At 38.9% G+C, this 21,811-nt stretch overlaps 1 protein-coding gene across 4 annotated transcripts in view; it reads right to left on the bottom strand.

The window, feature by feature from the left end:
• usp6nl (USP6 N-terminal like) overlaps positions 1 to 21,811 on the bottom strand; it is a 58,305-nt gene that overhangs the window by 14,860 nt on the left and 21,634 nt on the right. The window contains exons 1-5 of one of the 4 annotated variants that reach the window (XM_027166690.2): positions 21,328 to 21,811; positions 11,915 to 11,988; positions 8,376 to 8,458; positions 4,091 to 4,130; positions 2,748 to 2,828 (exon numbers count right to left, since the gene is read on the bottom strand). The exon at positions 21,328 to 21,811 is cut by the window's right edge and continues 181 nt beyond it. In XM_027166690.2, the coding sequence (XP_027022491.1) occupies positions 2,748 to 2,828; positions 4,091 to 4,130; positions 8,376 to 8,458; positions 11,915 to 11,988; positions 21,328 to 21,397 (348 nt within the window). In that variant the 5' untranslated portion in view covers positions 21,398 to 21,811. Of the gene's footprint in view, positions 1 to 2,747; positions 2,829 to 4,090; positions 4,131 to 8,375; positions 8,459 to 11,914; positions 11,989 to 12,545; positions 12,698 to 18,190; positions 18,213 to 21,327 lie in introns of those variants that run through there. The other 3 variants (XM_027166691.2, XM_027166689.2, XM_027166692.2) reach the window with 3 other exon arrangements.

The following is a 21,811-nucleotide window of genomic DNA, read 5'->3' as shown; positions in this document are numbered from 1 at the left end:
ATGCTTACCTGTCACTTAAAATAAATAAATAAATAAATAAAAATCTGGTGGCTCTCAAGACTTTTTAGTATTTGGACAGAAACCCGAGAGAAACCAGGTTTCTGTTTATTTTTACCCACTGAAAACTGTGATATTCTAGACTTGGTTAAAATACCATAAAGCTCTAATAACCCTACCATTCCATTCAGTAAGCACTTGTATGAACTGAAAATATCTGTAATAATGGTGTCCTAAAGTTGTGGGGAAAAGCATTATTAATACATTATATACACTTGAAAGGAAGCCAATAAAGAGTAAAACTAATCATCTCTGGAAGGGTACGCCATGCAAGATTTATAAACTAATGAAGTCGGCAGACACTGGAAAAGAGTTGCAGGATGACCTGAAAGCAGCAGGAACAACAGTTAGACAGAACATACAGACCAATTAGCAACGAACTCTCAAGTCTCTTAATCATATCACACTGCCCTTAATCCCAGGTAATTGTCCTTCTAAACCTTGCTTTTAACCCTGGCTACAGGAACGATACACAGTTGTAATTTAGAAGCAGAGTTAGCACAGCTTATCAAGTCCTGCACTGAAGCAAGATTAGCAGCTGTTTTGCAGCTTTAATCCCACTCTACAGTGTCGGCTTAACGTCTACAGTGTGAATGCTTAGCATCCGAAACTGAACAGCTTGTGCCCATATCACGTGCTTTATACACTCCATGACAAACGTCTTGTCGCCTATCCAAGTTGTAAGAAGAACAAATAATAAATTGACTTCTAGTTGATCATTTGGAATCAGAAGTGGCTTATATAAAAGGTAAAGGCCTCTAAATTACGCTTATTTTACCAAAATAAAATCTTATCATGCCTTGATTTTTAATTATTAAATTAGGACAGGAAGGTCAGACTTTGCTAGGACAAAAGTCTTGTCACTTAACAGAAATAATGTACAGTACAGAACATAAAGTCATGGTGCAGTGGAAAAAGAATCAATATTGTGTACGACTCCCGTGAGCTTTGAGGACTGCATCCATACGTCTCGACAATGACTCAAATAACTTATTAATAAAGTCATCTGGAATGGCAAAGAAGTCTTGGAGGACTCCCAGAGTTCATCTTCAATGCCTTCAATGCCTAAAAACGAATGATAAAATTAGCAGGAGCTGGATATCAATGGATGCCTGGTCAACTATAGACACAACAAACTTAAACAGACTTTCCACAATGATGACAAAACGTGAGACGAGGCGTTATTTAAAGCGGCCCTGTTGTTTTTATCCAATCACGGCTGCAAATATGTGAAGAAGGATGTTAAATCAGGGTTTGGGAACGTACAAGGTTAAGCGCCAGGATTAACTGTTAACTCCATGTAAAGATAACCATGTAAGGATTGCATTTCCCTGAGCTTTATAACAACCCCGGGGCAACGATGTCAAGCCCTACGCTATCTGTTCAGACCAGAAAACGTATATATATTAATATAAAGTATATACAGTAAAATGTATACTACCAGTCGATCTTTACTCTTCTATACTTTTATAAGTGATAACAAATCTTGTCTGTCTTTCTTTCTACACTCCCAACATACCCAACAATCCTACAGGCTAATACTGACATTAGACTGTGATCCTGAGACACTTTCCCTGCTGTGGGACGTCTCTGCCTCCAGACAGGGATGATTATATTATTCAGTTGCAGAAACCTTGTACATTCCTGCTACTGAGTCTCCTGCTGCTTTTTTACGCGGTCATTCAATTCATGTCCCTCCGGCAGCGAACCATCTTTTCTGGCAGCCTCAATGACTGAGACTTTCCAAAGAGTAATTATTCTATGCTCATAAAGTATTTCCCAACATGGTGATACAAAAGATCTTGTATATTATCAAGACAGTTCATCTTATTTGAAAGTGCTTTTATGCTTCACTTTATTAGTTTCATGTCAAAATCCCCCTTTCCAGTATCACCCTGAAGACACTCGCATCCAGTTTGGCCTCTGGTTTTACTATTAGGGGTCTGAACCTGGATTTATACAAAGCTGTCTAGTAACAAGTTTAGTAAAAAAAAAAAAAAAAAGGAGCTAGGATATGTTTGGTACGATAATGCAATGAGTGGAGAGCTGCCTTTGCTCGTTGTCTTTCCTTCTTGTGTCGAAATACCACACTAACACACTGTCTTGTCATGCCCTTCAGTCCTAACAAGCATTTGCTTGCTTTGAAACTGCATTGTACAGTGTGTAAAAGCCTCAGATGCGGTCAGATGCAGCGGATCGACGGCTGAAAATGACCCGATCGATTTCCAAACCATCATCTTAAAAAGGTGCTGTGTTTGTTTTCCTCTGTGTTTACTGCACACCGCCATCATCCAGCTGCATTTTCACAATTGCTGCTGCAATCAAACAGTTCTTGACTACACCCCTGAAAATATTACACAACGTTTATATATATTCCTTAAAACTGAAATGGTGGAAGTGCTTATTTTCCTGTCTTCTTGTAAGCGACTGGTCCTGGATGATGGAGTCATTTATCTTGTCTGTTTTTTTTAATGGTAGCTCACAAACAGGGGAAACACACACACACACACACACGCACACACACACACGCGCACACACACACACGCGCACACACACACACACACACACACGCGCGCACACACACACACACACGCACGCACACACACACACGCACGCACACACACACACGCACACACACACACGCACGCTCGCGCACGCACACGCGCACACACACACACACACACACCCACCTTCTCGCTGTTCTTGTACTTGTCCCAGCTTTTCAGCATCTTCAGCCATTTTTCTGTCCTCTCCAGTTCCAGGTGCTTTTGCTGAAAGAAAACAACAAATGCCATTAAACAATAAAACATATTAATGAATTCTTTTAAGTGCGCTACCATTGTTTAGACTAGATCTGACCATGCTCAAGCTACAGAGCCATGGGGTCACTAAATCATTTGTTTAGTATGAAGATGATGTTTATCAGTCACTATATTTTTAATAACTGCTCGGTATTCAGTGCTATTCATCATTACTTCAGTCTGGCCATCACCACTTTAAATGTCCTGTCTACTGTGTAACTTTAGATTCTGTCTTCTGCTCAAATAAAGAGTCTTTGGAGAATTTTAGGATTATTGCTTTGTTCATTTGAATAAAGTAAGTTACCTGACCATTCCCAACAAGATAAAGCATCTGTGTAATTTTCCCTAATGGCTGCTGATAGCACAGACCTAGAATATCACGTGTCACTCCCTTCCTCTGCATAAACAACACATGGCCATGTTGATTTCCCAGAATACCATTAGAACACTCGCTGAGGGAGCTGTGTTTGCGCACTAAATTAGACAAGCTCGTTTTCTCTGGACTTCTTAGAGCTTATTACATGAATCTCATCGGTAATCACGCACCTCCCTGTGTACCTCCCCGTGTAGGTAGAACTGCTTTACTCCTTAACGCTTGTTATTTCAGCGCATTTTTTACACGTTTTCGGAAGACATTTCTGTGTGATCCATTTACAGTTACAACTTATAAACCTCCTGGGTCATTGCTATAACCTTAATACAGAAATAACTAAATAAATACCTTTCTGTCTAGCTGAAGGTTATATGTTGATAAAAGATCAAATCAACAACTCATCATAGCATGATTTTATAAAAATACTATGATTGAACAACAACAACAACAACAACAATAATAATAATAATAATAATAATAATTAGCAAGATATTCAGGGAAAATTTAGTTTCATACAGAGGCTTTACTAAAACATTTTAAATATAATTTTTTTATATAGGTCTGCAAAGTTACATAAAAAGTTGATATTTGCATATATCTTAGAAAGTTGACTGCTTCTTAGTGCAGAAATGTATTTTGTGTTTTTAAATGTGCTTTGTAAACAGTAGTATTATTTTTTTTTATATTAGTGCTCTTTAAAGACATCCATCTTTTCTCTGGGCAAAATTTGGAAGACACGACGTCACAGGGCACAGTCTCACAGACACAGACACACACACACATACATACGCACACACAGTTCTAATTCAGAATAGTGATTAACTGAGACAAAAACAAAAATCTAAATCATGATGCTCACCTTTTCCTCTATGGCATTTGAGTCTGGAAGTTCATTCTCACTAAAAGAAAAACAGACAAGGAGACACACACAGACACACACAGACACACACAGACACACACAGATACACACAGACACACACAGACACACACACAAATTCAATAAAATTGCTGCATTATTTCATCATTCTGTCAACAGCAAACCTATTCCTCCGATTGTTATTTTGCTTTCCTCTGAGAAATGTCTCGGAAATCACAAAATGTCCCAGTAAAACTGGAAATTATTTTACACCGGTAACTAAGTCAAAGCATTAGAGTGGCAGTACTACAGGGGAACTAGTACAAACTGATAAATCCTTCAACTGTCATGCTGCTGAGGTCACACGTAGGCACTTGTGAACCAAAAAAGAGAAACAGTCTGTTCCACAGGAAGTAGACTAGCTGGATAAATTAACATCACTATGACAACGGGTCACCCGTGACGCCACTCGGCTCGACCGGGTTCAGAGAGAGGAATCACTGACATTTCCACAAACAGGAAACGATAACATTCCATGTCAAACTTTTGGGGTTATTCGTAGCAGGAATTGAGAAGGGATGCTAAAGCACTGCTGTCTCATACTGAGCCATGACTTTAACTTGCTTGGGTTAAATGACCATCGTAGCAATGTATCTTACCCAGAAGGCAGTGCAAACTAATGCAATTACCTTTTGGAAATAACCCACCACAGAATTTCAAATGCCTCATCATCATCATCATCCACTGCTGTTGTGTCCCACTCACCCTGTTCAGTTATTTGCCACCACAATTCCATCACACACCTGATGGCTTTCATAGGCTTTATAATGGTGAAGGTGTGTCATTTGGGACACACATTGGACTGAATATAGTGAGGTGTTTGTGAATAAGGACTGTGGTTTTGAACAAGACAACAACTCACACGACCGCAAAAAACATTTTCTACGCTGGTTACAAGAAGTGAGATAACCTCACAGGGGATATCTGTGAGAGCGAAAGTTCTCACATCCCATGTGGTAGTGTTACAAGCACATTTAAAAAAAAACAAAAAAACGACAATGCCTGATCCAAAGCGCTATACAAAACATCATACAATGTCACATTAAATAAAATAAGACAAAAAAATTGGTTTAGGACCAAGCCCAGAAAAAGTTGGCTCAGCCTTTCACAATAACAGGGGACAGATAGAAGCAGTTGGTTAAAAGATCTTAGCATTCTGTTATAACAGTAGGAGTGGAGAAGGTCAATAATGTACTGTGAAGGGTGACAAGCAGGAGCTTTGTATACATGGATAAGAAATTTAAAATCAATTCTGAAGCTAGTGAAGAGACGCCACAAAAGAGAAGAGATATGATCTCTCTTTTTGAAAAAACGTAGCTGCTGGAAGCAAGATAAAGCTGTCTGAGGAAGGCCAGCATACAGAGAAGTGTAACAGACTATCTGTATTGTAACAAGAGCATGAATCTCCGTTTACATGTCTCTTAGAGAAATAAAAATGTTCTCTTTTGTATTAGACCTTAAATGAAAGACGCTTCCATGTCAACAACAGCATTAATTCGTCTGTAAAATATATTTTTGAGACTCCAAAACTTTGACATGCTTATCTGACTGGACCTCAAGGGTAGAGAAAACTGTGGGCGAACCTAAAATAATGACTTCAGTTTTGTTTTCATTTAACAGCAAAAAAACTGTAAGCCACCCAACATTTTATGGCATCCAGACATTTAGAGAGGTCTCGAAAGCTTCATATTTAATAGAGCACTGTTGATGTGTCCCATGCCACTGTACCGTCTATATGGATGAGCTGTTTATTCATGCTATGGTCGATATAAATCTGTGGATTGAACTATGAGTATTCTATGTATCCATGGTTTTATTATGATTAGGGAATTAAACACTCTCTCACTCTCTCTCTCTCTCTCACACACACACACACACACACACACACACACACACACACACACACACACACACACACACACACACACACACACACACACACACACACACACACACACACACACACACACACACACGCGATGTTAACAGCCAGTATAGCAAAGCTGGCATACTGTGAAGTCACTCGCTGTCTTGTTCCGTTGTTTACCTAAATGATAATCACTCACTTCCCTTCTGCGCCTATTCCACCCCTCACAGCAGGGGTGTTTAACATTTCCCACTCCAAAAACCCTACCCTTTTCCACCTGTTATTTGTCATTTCATAGGCATACGCTCTCTAAAATTCTAACATCCTCTTTTCTTTCCCACTGCCAGAACACACTCCCTTTTTATTTGGAACCCTATGATTGTGGCTTCCTCCTCTGCCAGCCACATGTGGCACCCTATAAATATCCCATAATACTCTGCTGTTTAAGAAGCCTGGGAAAGCCACAAACCTCCCTACCAGAGGAAAGAAGAGAAATCGAGGTATACAGAAGGCTGTAAGGGTGTATAAACACTTGTACATACAATCGTATGGAGGTGTATAACAGAGTAGAGACACTTGTACAGAATTTGGTACAGGAGTACTGAAGTGTGTAGAGGAGTTCAGGCAAACACCGAGAAGTAGAGAGCTGTATGCAAGCTGTGTAGAGGAGTACAGAAGAGTGAAGTAGCTTTAAGTCTTTCGTTCTTTTAATTGTGAGGATTTTGGCTCACTTTTAACAAAAACCTATAAATTCACTATCTCAAAAAAAAAAAAAAACTGAATACTTCAAAAGACCAATAAAATTGTTTTTTAGTGATTTGCTGGCCTTCTGGAAAGTATATCATTTACTGTATATGTACTCAATACTTGGTAGGGGCTCCTTTTGCTTTAATTACCGCCTCAATTCGGTGTGGCATGGGGGTGATTAGCACTGCTGAGGTGGTATGGAAGCCCAGGTTTCTTTGAAAGTGACCTTCAGCTCATCTGCATGTTTTGATCTCTTGTTTCTCATTTTCCTCTTGACAATTCGCCATAGATTCTCTAAATTTCTTGACACGACTGTGTGTGGTGGCTCTTGATGCCTTGACCCCAGCCTTAGTCCATTCGATTTTGCTCGACAAGCCTCTCAAGGCTGCGGTGCTCTCGGTTGGTTGTGCATCTTTCTCTTCCACACTTTTTCCTTCGCTTTCTGTTAACATGCTTGGAAACAGCAATTATCTGTGAACAGACAGCTTTGTTGGCAATGAATGTTTGTGGCCTACCCTCCTGGTGAAGGGTGTCAATGACTGTCTTCTGGACAACTGTCATGTCAGCAGTCTTCCCCATGATTTTGTAGCCTAGTGAACCAAACTGAGAGACCATTTTGATGGCTCAGGAAACATTTGTAGGTGTTTTGAGTTGATTAGCTGATTTGCATGTCACTATATTCTTACCTCATTCACCTGACACTGATCCTACAAAATCCCTGACTATGTGAAAGCACAAAAGTGTGCAAGAAGCTGGTTTGAAGCCAAAGCGTACATACTGTACTCTAATATTGATTTGATTTAGATTTTTTTTCCTCTTTGCTCAATTTTGTAAACTGCTAAAATATATATGCTTGAAAGCATCCTTACTTTATAGCACTTCACACCATGCTAACACTTTTGCACAGGTGTATATTGGAGGGCGGATTTGCGAAGGGTGTTGAAGGAAGCACAGAAGAGTTTTTTTATCCATTTGATGTTTTATCAAACACCAAATTAAATCAGATGATCAGAAGCCAATTATCAGCGAACAACAGTCCTCTGTTTCACTGTCATGTTGTGTTTGCTAATCCAAGTTAACCATTTTATAAGGCTAACTTATTATTAGGCAACAGCTAAAAACTGTTGTACTGATTAAGGGAGCACTAAGCTGCCTCCTTTAGGTTAGTTTAGGGACTGGAGCATCAGGAGTTGTGGGCTTGTTTCCAGGCTTTCTTTCTCTCTTTTCATGGTAAGGACTTATCTTACCATGCTGGGAACTACAGCCTTCATAGAACAGCACAAACTGGCTCGAAACAGAACAGAAAAAGAAGTGGGAGGCCCCAGTACGACTAAAAAACACGGGAATTTCCCGAACAGTGATCCCAAACTTATGAACGATAGTGTAAATGTATCAGTGGTACAAAGGTGTGAAGAAGATCACAGTATAAATAGGTTTAGTAAACTTATATAGTACAAGCAGATATTTATAGGAGCACATAAACCGGGTTAAAGGTGCACTATTGAATTATCTGGGGCAATTGAGAGATGACGGTACATTTGGGTAGGTACGGACGGAGCAGAGTGTACAAGAGAAGTTTATAAAAACAGAACTATATGAAGACAAAACTCTTACTGCAGGAAGCCGAAGCGGTCCACCACTTTGTAGAGGTCATAGTTCGCCTCCTCCCACGGCTCAACCGAACCACCTTCCAAACCCTGTGGAGAAAGGAGACACAAATTCAGCGTTTTGTGTGTGTGTGTGTGTGTGTGTGTGTGTGTGTGTGTGTGTGTGTGTGTGTGTGTGTGTGTGTGTGAAAAACACACCAGCCATTTAGATTGAGGGCAAGCAGCCAAGGTGAGAAGCGCTCATAAATATTCATGCGTATTAATATCAGATGTGTGGTGCATAGAAATGTGCAGTGTGAAGGCATCATGCTGTGTGTGATTTAGTGTCATATCCTGGGGTGCCTTTGCTATTGGACAGGGCACACAAATCTGTCCCTAAAATTCACAAACATTTTTTTTAAAAAGTATTTAAAATGTAAATTCTAATATAGAGTTTGGAACACAACAAACCAAACTACTCGTACAGAATTATACTTTATACAAAATTTGATTTGAATAACAAGTCAAAACAAATGTTTGGCAAATGACATGAAATTAGAAGCTTCTATGTTCTGTAAACCAGCACTACAAAAACACTGGGGACTGATCATATTTTAGGATATCAGATAAAATGTCCTAGAAGAATCTGGATTTTTATGAAAACTAAGTCAATTCTTCAGCTGGACATTGTACAGGACTTTCTCAAGTCTCAAAGACAGAGCTGTGCAAAGTTGAAGGTTTTCCAACAAAAATTGACCACATTTTTTTTTTTCCTAGCATTTCACACACAGACACACAGACACACAGACACACACACATCATACACATACACACCATATACATCATACACATACACACACACACACACACACACACACACACACACATCATACACATACACATCATACACATACATACACACACACACACACACACACACACACACACACACACACACACACACACACACACACACAGTGGGTTTCTTATTAATGAAGGCTACAGGAATGATCTGGGTTGAACTAAGGAGACTGCTGCTGTGTTTTCATCCACACACACTGTCTAATTTGATTCTAAATATTATGTCATTACAGTCTCAGAAAGGAACTGCTGATACTACAAGATACTACACACACACACACACAGTGTCTAATTTGATTCTAATAATTATGCTATTACAGTCTCAGAAAGGAACTGCTGCTATAGAGATGCTACACACACACACACACACACACACACACACACACACACACACACACACACACGCACAATAAAATATCATTAATCATTGTTCTTTTATTCACAAGATCTGTGATCCAACATTCTCAGCAAACACAACTTGACAGACATGCATTGTGACCCCCAGACTGCTACAACACTCAAGCTGAACTAAACACAAAGTCGAACATTAGGGATATCATGACTATGTGGAGCGTCTGTAGTACAAGCCTGATTTTGAAAGTGCACACTGTTACTATAGTACTATAGCATGTTCAATGGCAGCCAGTGTGAACAAACATCAAAATCCAGCCAATTAAAATGAGGAAAATCAACATATAAAATGTTTTGATAGAGTTAGATAGAATGTTGGATTAAAAACATTTAGTCTTTAAACTTACCTTTTAATTAATATTTTAATCAGTATATTATTTCTAGATTATTTCTAGAGCACAAAACACTGTGACGCTTCTGTAGTTTTCGTTCCGTCTTCACACTACATTTATTTTTAACTTGAGCAGCACAGTAGGGTATAAAATGTGCATCAGTCCAAATGAATAAAGATATGACTTTAATCCAGCATTAAATATGACAATTGTGCAAAATTAAAATACATAAATAAGAATCAGAAAAGAGAAAATCGTGGTCTCTAGTACAAGTTGGAAGCTGTTTTTAATTGCTGGAGGACAGAAAATGCCCCGATTCCAGCAGTGAGATATGGCACATGCACACAAAACAGTGAGCAAAAATGAATGATATGCAAAGTGCGGAGGAGCCATAAGCAACGGCTCTTAAACCTGCAGAGCAATAAAGCAAGAATTAAAGACACAGTCTAAGGCACCTGAATCCTGTATTAATTTTATATATATATATAATATATATATAATGAGAATGATATATATATGTATGTGTGTGTGTGTGTGTATGTATGTGCGTGTGTGTGTGTGTGTGTGTGTGTGTGTGTATGTGTGAGTATGTGCGTGTGTGTGTGTGTGTGTGTATGTATGTGTGAGTATGTGCGTGTGTGTGTGTGTATGTATGTATGTATGTATGTATGTATGTATGTGTGTGTGTGTGTGTGTGTGTGTGTGTGTGTGTGTGTGTGTACAGTGTGTATGTGTGTACAGTATGTGTGTGTATGTATGTGTGTACAGTATGTGTGTGTATGTATGTATGTATGTATGTATGTATGTATGTGTGTGTGTACAGTATGTGTGTGTGTGTGTGTGTGTGTGTGTGTGTGTGTGTGTGTGTATATATATGTATGTATGTATGGTGTGTGTGTGTGTACAGTATGTATGTGTGTGTGTGTGTGTATGTGTGTACAGTATGTGTGCGTGTGTGTGTGTATGTATGTGTGTGTGTGTGTGTGTGTGTGTGTGTGTGTGTGTGTGTGTGTGTGTGTGTGTGTGCGTGTGTGTGTGTGTGTGTGCGAGCGAGCTAGGAAAACAGAAAGGAACATTAGGAACAAATTTATGAACATGTAAGTCACCTAATGGACAATCATGCCTACGCTCAATTACACTCCAAAATGTCCTCGACTACAGGGACATTCTGAGACACACACACTCACACACACACACTCACACACACACACAAAATAACAAAAAAAGATCAGATTCCAAAAACAGTGCTAGAGATGCTTAGGAGAGGAAGAAGCAACCAAAATCTGCTGCACTGTTCATTAAGAGTGGTTAATAACAGACAAATCCATCTTCACGATTATACAACACTAAGTGTTATTTTTGCTGAATCCTTCCTTTAATACACCGCTGGACTGATTCTCATGTTCAGCCCAATGGTGTATTAAAGGAAGATTTCAGCAAAAAATAACACTTACACAGTGTTTCAAGTACAATTCCCTGCATAAATATAAGAGACAGAAACCAGAACAGAAAAAAGAAACATTTCTAGTCTTCTATAAATATGGATAATAAAAGATGACCCTAGGAAAGGTAAGGAGTTTTTTGTTTTTCCAGATTTCTGTAAAAGGATAATGGTTGGTTGTACTTTTTTGGCTTGTTATCATGGCAACTCTGACTGTGTATTAGTGCTGGATGAAGAGTTAAAACTGAGTTTGACATTCTAATTTTTCTAAAAATGTACTTAATGTGATTCAGGTACTGATTCAGGTACTGCTACTGTCTGTGGCAGTATAACTTTACAGGCTCATGAAAATTGTATCACAGCTCTCCTGCTGTGATACAACACATACACAATTCCTCTGAAATCCCGGAATAATAACGGGCTCTGATGCTCACATCTGGAGGGGATGAAGTCTCTGTGAGATCGGAAAAATGTGGGATGGTTTCGGAATGTGAACAATGTGAGTCTGAGCCTCGCTCTCACCTTGTCATATCTGGCTACGATTTCAGCCCGTTCCTGATCCAACTTCACAGCGGCATCCTGCTCTCCTTCAGACGCTGGAGAGAGAGAGAGAGAGAGAGAGAGAGAGAGAGAGAGAGAGAGAGAGAGAGAGAGAGAGAGAGAGAGAGAGAGAGAGAGAGAGAGAGAGAGAGAGAGAGATGGTTACATGTATAATTAAGAAAATCTAAATTACTCTGAGAAAACACACACACACACACACACACACACTCACGCACGCACGCACACAAACACAAACACACACACACTCTTACTCTCTCTCGGTCCTCATTAGTGTGCACACAGCTACCATACTGAGAAAATGTCCCAATTCAGAGCCCTGTTTCTGTTTATGTGTATTTTCAACACAAGTATAGACCACACACATAAGCAACAGCCCCCCACCCCACCCCACCCCCACTCCAACCCACAAACAGGTCATAATGATGTCCGACACACACACACGCACATTTTCTTGCATTTAATTAATGCAGCCACAGTGACCACAAACAGGAAAGGTCTGACTTAATGAACACATAAGATTCCTGACAGTTTGTGTGCATTACTTTGTGTTTGTGAGTGTGTTTATGTGTATGTGTGTGTTTTTGCTTCTCACCACCGAGGTCCTTCATTAGCCAGATCGATCTGTCGAACAGCTCAGTCTGTGTGCTGCTTCTTTGCGAGTTCAGAGAATGTGAAGTTGCAATGTGGTAGGAAACAAGGAATGGAATGAATGAGGGATGAATAAAGGGAGGGAGTGTGCTTTAATTGCCTACATGTTGGTGGGCACCAGTACAAGGTGCTGGACTGTAGCCCACCCTCAGATGTGGGCATTGAGAAAGGAGTCTTAAGGCCTTAATAGGTTAACCAAACACTTTAATGGAACATCTGATCCTGATCCACACACACACACACACACACATATATATATATATATATAAATATATATAACACACACACACACACACACACACACACACACTACTTCAGCTCCTGAGATTGGAACAGCAAGTGTTAACCTTTTAAACTGAGACAGCTCAAGAAGAACATCATGAACCTTTCTGAGATTATTTATCGTGTCTTACTGTTTTGTCTCTGTACCCACACCACACACACACACACACACACACACACACACACACACACACACACACACACACTGAGTGGGTGTTATGTGCAAGGCTTTACTGATCCAGTGTGGATTTGCAGAACACTGTGTAAGTGTGTTCTGGAGTCTTTTCCAAAGCCAGAAACACAGAATACACTCCAGGTCCAGTGCAGCAACATGATTCACTTTTCTGGCTCTGGTGTAATAGAGTTAAACTAATGAGTGAGCTCGGGTCACACTGCCACTGCTCCCTCATGCCCAGTGCTACGCTGCCCACAAATCCCACATGGATGCCGTTATTGGATTATGAAACAGGGCTGCTTTGACTTCTGCATGCACACTTCGCAGTCGAAATATTGGCTATGCCTTTAAGATACATCAGGGAAAACAAGCAGGCAGTCAGTCAGGCTTTAACACTGAATAAACCAGGAGTTTTGAGCACTCACTACATACATAAGTAACTTAAAATTGATTATGGTTAAATTTTCCAACAGCCATGATTCTTCTACAATTTAAGATTTCACCAAACCCAGTTTTCGAGAAATTTACACCACATTCCAGGTCATAATGTTGTCCGATCACCTTTAGAACAACAGTATCAGTTTTTAAAAATTCACTTATATGGCCAAAATTATTGGGGCACCTGAGGACATCATACCCATCTGTTGTTTTTTAACAAAAAAAACCAACAACAAATACACACATGATTGTAAACAGTAGAGTTCTAATTTCTGTCACTGGAACTAAGCTCAGACTTGTTCCAGCATGACAATGCCCCTGTGCACAAAGCAAAGACACATAATGATCACAAATCCCCTCAGCCACACTCCAAAACCAAGCAGAAAGCCTGCAGAGGTGAGTAGAGCTTATTATTACACCAAAAGGAGGAACCCACACTATTTTAGAGTGTTCATGTTCAGCAGTGAATTTCTTTGTCTTGTGACAGAAGTGGTATCATAATCATATGATAGTCAACATTCAGGGCAAAAAGTAGTAAGTATTTAAGTAGCAAAGTTTGTTTTATGATGTTTCAGAACTTTAAGTAGTTTTTTTTTTTTTTTTTGAATTATTTCATCCAGCCTACTCTTGGCAATATATTCATAAAAACAAGTCGGGGGATAAATAAATAAATAAATTTCACACAGATGTTTATATCACAAATGGTGGTCAAATCCCTTTCTGCTCTTTGAGATGCCTAAAGTGGATTTTCATAAAAAAAAAAAAAAACAATAAAATACTGTATACGGTTATCCAAACAGAGGTAAAAATGTCTTACACTGAAAGCTAACAATGTCCTTATATATATATATATATATATATATATATATATATATATATATATATATATATATATATATATATATATATATAGTTTATCTTTGTGAACATATTTACAACCATAAACAATCATGTTTATAAGCACAAAGTGAAAGACAAAGTGTGTAATTAGTAGATATACAGACTGGATTATATTATATGACAAAAAAGTGTTTGAAAACGTATTTCCCCACACTGTACATGCTAACGTTAGATGAAAACTCATTATTTGTATTTAGTAAACCACATGCCAACAGGTCAAAGCTTCAAAAAAGAATAAAAAAATAATAATAATAATAAAAAAAAAAAAAACACTAGGTACTCAGACATCTTCTACACCAACTACAATGTTTGTGGACATTTCAACCCCCGGCTGTTCTCTTAGCTTTCAGTAAAGTGTGTACATTCATACATTCGATTTCTGACAGATGACTAATGCAGGATGAAGGAAGTATCAAACAAAACTCCTGGCTGGTTCAGGAATACAGGCTCATACTCATTAAGTCTTTCAATTCGGCTACAGAAAGTGAAGAGAACTGGGGAGATGGAGCTCTGAGATGTAAAGCCTTATTGAGAGAACTGAGCTCCTTTTGTTCATGGTGCCACTCAGCCATGAGAGCTGGCCAGATTTCACTCATACTGTTCTAACACACACACACACACACACACACAGACCAACACTGACACAAGTTTCTTTCTTTCTTTTTTTTTAAAGCATACCAAAAAAATTAAAGGAGAGTCGAAAGGAGTCAAACTGTGAGCCACTCAATGTTATAACCAACACTTTTAGAACTTGGGATATTTCTAATCTGATCTTGAATCAGACTCATACAGAGCAATGTCTTCACTACCAACACACACACACACACACACACACACACACACACACACACACACACACACACACACACACACACACACACACACACACACACACACACACACACACACACACACACACACAGAGCTTGATACATCCTAACATGGCTAGCAAACAATTCAGTAGCAATAGCACACAGCAATCCATCTCAGTTTATCTGCTAGCTTCTTGCTAACACAAATGTCTGACTAACAAACACATACAAGACAATGCTTTTCTTTATCACTCATATCTCCAACACACACACCAAAGGCTTTGTTTTAACCTAGATGCTAACATGGACAACATTAAATAATAATAATAAACAATAATAAACAAACAGAGCAATCTGCCTCAGTCTAATTGTTAGCTTCTTTCTAACTGTTCAAATGCTACAAAACTGCCTGTCTAAATCACACATACATCAATGTTTGTCTTCATCTTTAATCTCTAATACACACACCTACACACACACACCCACACACACACACACACACACACACAGACACACACACCAAAGTCAGTGCTTGTTTTGACTCACATGTCAAACAAGAACTGGAAACCAGCACAACTAGCTTCAGGTGAACTGTTAGCATTAGCAAAATGCAGCATTTGAAGAGTTAGCAGAAGTGTCTGGCTGTAAATATATTAGTATTCCCTTATAATACCACTGCTTTTAGTGAATAAAAGGGACTAAAAACTTGCGTGTAAGATTTTTTTTGTTGTTTATCAACAGCATTGATACAAACAGTGACTATTTCTTCCACACAGCTCAAAAAGTAGCACAGTGCTCATTCTCTACACTTCTATTCCACAAGTGGGCATCTGTAATAATTCTTGGAACTCATAACAAAGTGTTTACTGCTATGATTAATGTCAGCTGAAATTAACATCAAATTACTATGGTTTAAAAGTGGAAAGTTCAGACAAACAGCTATATTAATTTATTATTTTCCACACAAACAGTTTCAGGGTTTTTTTTAATTATCGTTATCCACTGTTAAAAATTGAACCCTTACTGCCTGATTATCTTTATCTTTCTACTATTGCTTTGTGTTATTTTTTTAAACGTATTCTGAATGAATGAGAAAACCAATAGTTTTGCTCGCTTTGCTAAACGTAGCAGCTCCAGATTACTCTCACTCACGTAAGCACATCCCCTTCTTACTAATCGCAGCGGATTGTTTTAAAATTAGGAAAGAATGAACAATCTGAGAGATTAAAGAAATTAAATAAAGAGTTCAGCATAAGTGAATGCCCAAGATGTCCACTAATGACATTGCCTGGTAAATAATTCACAATACACGGCTTAAATATTCTATTTATCTTAAAGTTAGCAAAGCAGATGCATTGATTTATGTCTTTTTTATTTCTTTTGCGGTTTTTTTAAATGCCCTGAAGAATATTTATGCTAGAATGCTGGTGTTCATAAACATCAAGCCTAATGTTTGTTGACCGATTGATCGGGTCTTGGTGTGGACCCTTTTGAACAATATTCACTGCTGTAAAAATCAGAAGAGTTTCTGAACATTTCCACAAAGACTTTCTGTTAGCGGTTAGAAATTAATTTAGTCTGCAGTCCAAATTTGCCCGTATGAACGCTTGCTCATTTTTCCTGAGAAAACTTCAATAAAAAATGTTTTGTACTTTTTTCATGGAGGTGTGACAAGAATGAAATGGATATCTTTCTTTCTGATCTTAGCAAAGAAAGGAGGTTGATAAGAACATGAAATGCATGCATTTTTTTTTTCAGTTCAGTTCAGAGTGTTTGAGGAGAGAAGTTTTTGTGTTGCACATGCACACAACCGTGATGACACCCAGTTATCAGAAAGACTCTCTGTCTCCTTTCTTTCATTTGTCACATCTGCAGCCGCTCAATCATCCGCTTCTTGACAAGCTTCTGTCTCTCTGCCACTCATTGTCTTTATTTCTATCTACATCAATCCATCTCTCTCTCTCTCTCTCTCTCTCTCTCTCTCTCTCTCTCTCTCTCTCTCTCTCTCTCATATCCAGCATACTCATATTCTTTCTCGTTTATCCAACTGTCATTATCTTTGTCTCAATCACGGTCACCTTCATGCTTGTCTCTGTCCCTCTCTCAGCATAAGCCAACATTTCTAGCATGGGATCTAAATTAAAATAAAGCATGATTGGAAGCTCATTTATTTTCTTTTGCGTGCTCCCTCTTTCGTTTCATCCACGACGGAGAGGCGTGACAGAAGAGAGATGAAGGATGACCTGCTGATCGATTGCGTTGTTTAGTCCCAGATGTGCTCAGAAATGTTAGAAATCGCAGTCATATAGACAGATTGTGTTATCACACAGACACAAGCTGTCCACACAAAACACATGCACGGACACAAAACAATACGTGGAATTAAAGGATTCTAATATTGTGTAGAACATCACAGTGTTGTGTATAATCATGGAAAAGGATTCTTCTAGACAGCATATCCGTTCTCTTTGGCATGCAGTGTGTCTCGTGTCCTCTGTCCTGTTATCGCGTTCGGTTTTAAATATAGCTAGATATAACGCTGAAAGGTGCAAACTCTATTCCTCTTTCCGTTGTTCTTTTTTACACGTCGCATCTTGACGGATTTTAGCATTGTTAACAAATTACCTGTAATTTAACAGCTGGAGATTGGACAAACTTTGCTAATTTGCTGGGTCTAAATCAAATCTTTGACTGTTCAGTGTGGATAAGCCAAGTAAAGAGGACTGTAGCCTCAAAATTCTGTTCTTGGCTAAAAAGACTGGATCCCAATGTGGTCTATTGCTGATGGTGTGCATCTTCCTCAAAGTTTTTCCTTTTGAGAGTCCTGAGATGTTCTTCTGCTCACTATGATTGTAAATGGTGATCTCTTAAACGGTGATCTCTTATTTACCGTAGCCTTACTTTCTCTCCCTCTGACTGTCTCACACACACACACATACACACACACACACACACACACACACAGTAATCAACTTGACCTACTGTTCATACTGTCCTTGATCGTCTCATCTTTCTCCTCGGCCTAAAAAAATAAAATAGCTGCAATTCCCATAACCCCCAAAAAGAAGAAGTGGTGAAGAAGTGAAAAAAGAAAGGAGCTGGAGAAGAGATAGAGTGAGGAAAAGAAGACTGACATGGAGACGCTCCGAACAATGTGACTGTTTGTTGACTTCAGTGACACGTCACTGTACAGTGTACCCACACACCACATACCAACCTGACTCTCTCTCTCTCTCTCTCTCTCTCTCTCTCTCTCTCTTTCTCACACAGATACCAGACTAATGGTGCACAAACACAAACAAACCACATACTATCCTTTACAGTAAACAACTGTGAGACACAGACAGAGAGAGAGAGAGAGAGAGAGAGAGAGAGAGAGAGAGAGAGAGAGAGAGAGAGAGAGAGAGATGGTAAGAGAACGACTTATGAAAGAGAGAACAGTCAGGTGAGAAAAGGAAAAGACTCCTGGATGTTCCACAACATTAAATCTACGTGAAGTGCCGGTCGTGAACAAATAAAATGAGCTGCTGACAAATCAGCATAACACACTACACACCATGCTGTTTATAATACAATATCATATTCCAATTAAGAAGTTACTACAAGAACAGGTAAAATATTAGTACAGCTGTTCTGGTGGCAGAAGAGGGAATTCCCCCAGTGAAAAAATAGTGACAGGAGCATGACTAGGGCACTTCACAGTATTGGAACAAAGCCCAAAGCTCCCTCAGACATCTGAGTCTCAGTGATTGAAGCTGATGAATAATTTAGTCTCACGCATGCTCACATGACCACAACACACTGCTGTTCTCTCTTTACTATTGCTTTCTTTCTATCTTTTCTACTTATCTACTGTCCTTTCATCTTTTATTCCACCTTTCTCTCTTTTTATTCCACATTTCCCTTCCTTCATACTGTACTTCCCTACTTATTATTTGCTCTTTCCTTTCTTTCCATTTTCCACCTTCCTTCATTGATTTTTCATCTTTCTTCTTACATTGTGTGTGTGTGTGTGTGTGTGTGTGTGTGTATATACACCCAGTACCCAGTGGGTGCTCCACACCATCATCACACTAAATGATTTATGACAGCATCTGTAGGATTCTGTTGATCATTTCCCTGAGCGGATGCCGACACGTGTAAAAGAGTGTGCTGTAGATCTCCACACTTACCACACACAGACTATAAATGAGAGAGAGAGAGAGAGAGAGAGAGAGAGAGAGAGAGAGAGAGAGAGAGAGAGAGAGAGAGAGAGAGAGATAAATGACAGTAAGACAGTGAGGTGAAAAACTACCAAATGGTTTACTAAAGCAACATCATCTAGTTCCACAACTGCAAAATGTCACAGAACCTCTGACAAAGAAAGCCCTGAGCCCGGGGTGTGTGTGTGTGTGTGTGTGCGCACGTGTGTGTGCGTATTTCTTTCAAACTGTATTGATGTCCAGCTGCAGGAGGGTTTTCTAGAAGCATAAATGAAAGGACAAACCAGTCAAAAATATAGCGATTAAAATCAACGTGTGTGTGTGTGTGTGTGTGTGTGTGTGTGTGTGTGTGTGTGTGTGTGTGTGTGTGTGTGTGTGTGTGTGTGTTCGGTTGCTTCGCACCCAGTACATAGAAAACAAACCTTAACAGTTATTACACAATCCAACTTTACACGAGTATACTGAAAGACATTAAACGGGAAAATTATGAACAATTATTGACAATACTTAAATGCTATTGAGAAAAAAAAATAAAAATCTGTAAAATGTTTATTATGTGACATTAATGTGTTCCAGTTATATTAAAGTAGTTACTTTCAACCGAAGAATCAGTTCAAGGATGACATTTTACTCAGCCATGTTCAGATTGAAATCTGTGTGTACTTTTCTGTGTGGGCAAAAGCTTCAGGATCTTAATGACTGCAATCTGTCTGATTCTGTACACGTCTGAGCAGAACTGATATCTGAACAAACACAGAGATCTTATACACTCTAGACTAGATGAATAAAAAGAAATAACAGTGACAAATTACGGGGAGGGGGGGGCAAATGAATGATTATCGCAATAAATTTTCTGCGATATTGTGGAAGCTGTGATTTTTTTTCTTTTTTCTTACTTTCTTTTACACACTTTATACTTTTACACTGTTACATTAAATACTTGGCATGTCACAAGTGTTTCTTACATTAATTCTAAATATCAGACTAAAGCTGAGCATAAAACATCAAAAAAATCTGAAATATACCACACCAAAAAAAAAAAACCACTATAAATAAACTCATGTTTCACTAACGCAAAAGTGAGGAATGTTTTATGAATTAATAACTCATAAATGAAATGATATTACAGAATTTCGTTATGTTGGTCATCAGCTGTAAATGGTTTAAAAAAATAAAAAAAAACAATGGTTAAATTGTGAGTATGGTGAATTTTTATTTCTTTTAACAATTGTTTTTTGTTCTTTTTCAGGTTAATTCTTTTTAATTCTAAGCATAAATAGACGGTATTTTTGGAATTGAAAAAAAATTAAGAACATCATATATTTGCTATTTAATAAGAAACAAATCTACTATTATTATAATTTTTATTATTATTTCTAGCAGCTTTTTAGTGCAACACAGGTAGTGCAAGAAAAGAAAAGAAAAGAAAAGAAAAGAAAAGAAAAGAAAAGAAAAGAAAAAGTGTCTGGACATTTTCACTGTTAGACAAATAGCCACCGAAATCATCATCATCATCTATCAAAGTCTAGCTCACATCTCTAGTCCACACAGATTCCTACTATGCTCATACGAACACTCTACACTTATCCTCTCTCTCTCTCTCTCTCTCTCTCTCTCTCTCTCCCTCTACATGGCAGTATAAAGTCTAAGTGTTGGCAGCCTTTATGTGTTAACTCGTGTGAAACAACTTCGCAGCTTGTCAGAAGTCACTAACAAATACAGTGTCTTTCAAGGTAAAACCACTGATGTCAGGTTCTCACTTCTCACTTCTCACTTCACACACACACACACACACACACACACACACACACACACACACACACACACACACACACACACAGTCATTCATCAAGGGGTGCTAATAAGGTACAGGTACAAACACACACACGCAAAATAAACCCACACACACACACGCACCTGCAAACCTGGAGCCGGCGCGGCGTCGAGACGGAGACACCAGCTCTTTGACGATCTGAAGCACTTGCATGATCAACTAAGGGTGGAGTCAAAGACAGGAGAGGCGGGGCATGTTGGGCTGGGCACATCAAAGGTCGCCCACAGATCCCCAAGAGCCTCATTGCCATCGTACAAAGACCAAGACATCACACACACACACACACACACACACACACACACACACACACACACACACACACACACACACAGTCCAAGCCCTAGAGTCAGTATTTTCTCTTCACATCCTCCACTATTAAATCCTCATTGAGAAAAATCAGCTCTTCAGTAAGTTCACGCCCCCTGAAATGGGTCCCACTGAGGGAACGGAATCGTGCCTTCAGGTCACACTGCAGTCCTCCAGCCTGATTAGCGATCAGTAATTAGCGATAATTAGCAGTGGTTTATCATGAACAGGTCCATTCGTGTAGCTTTAATGATGCAACAA

Source organism: Tachysurus fulvidraco, chromosome 19, assembly GCF_022655615.1.
Source record: "Tachysurus fulvidraco isolate hzauxx_2018 chromosome 19, HZAU_PFXX_2.0, whole genome shotgun sequence".
Classification (NCBI taxonomy): Eukaryota; Metazoa; Chordata; class Actinopteri; order Siluriformes; family Bagridae; genus Tachysurus; species Tachysurus fulvidraco.
The sequence above is the reverse complement of the archived record's forward strand: the minus strand, read 5'-3'. Positions and strand labels throughout refer to the sequence as shown.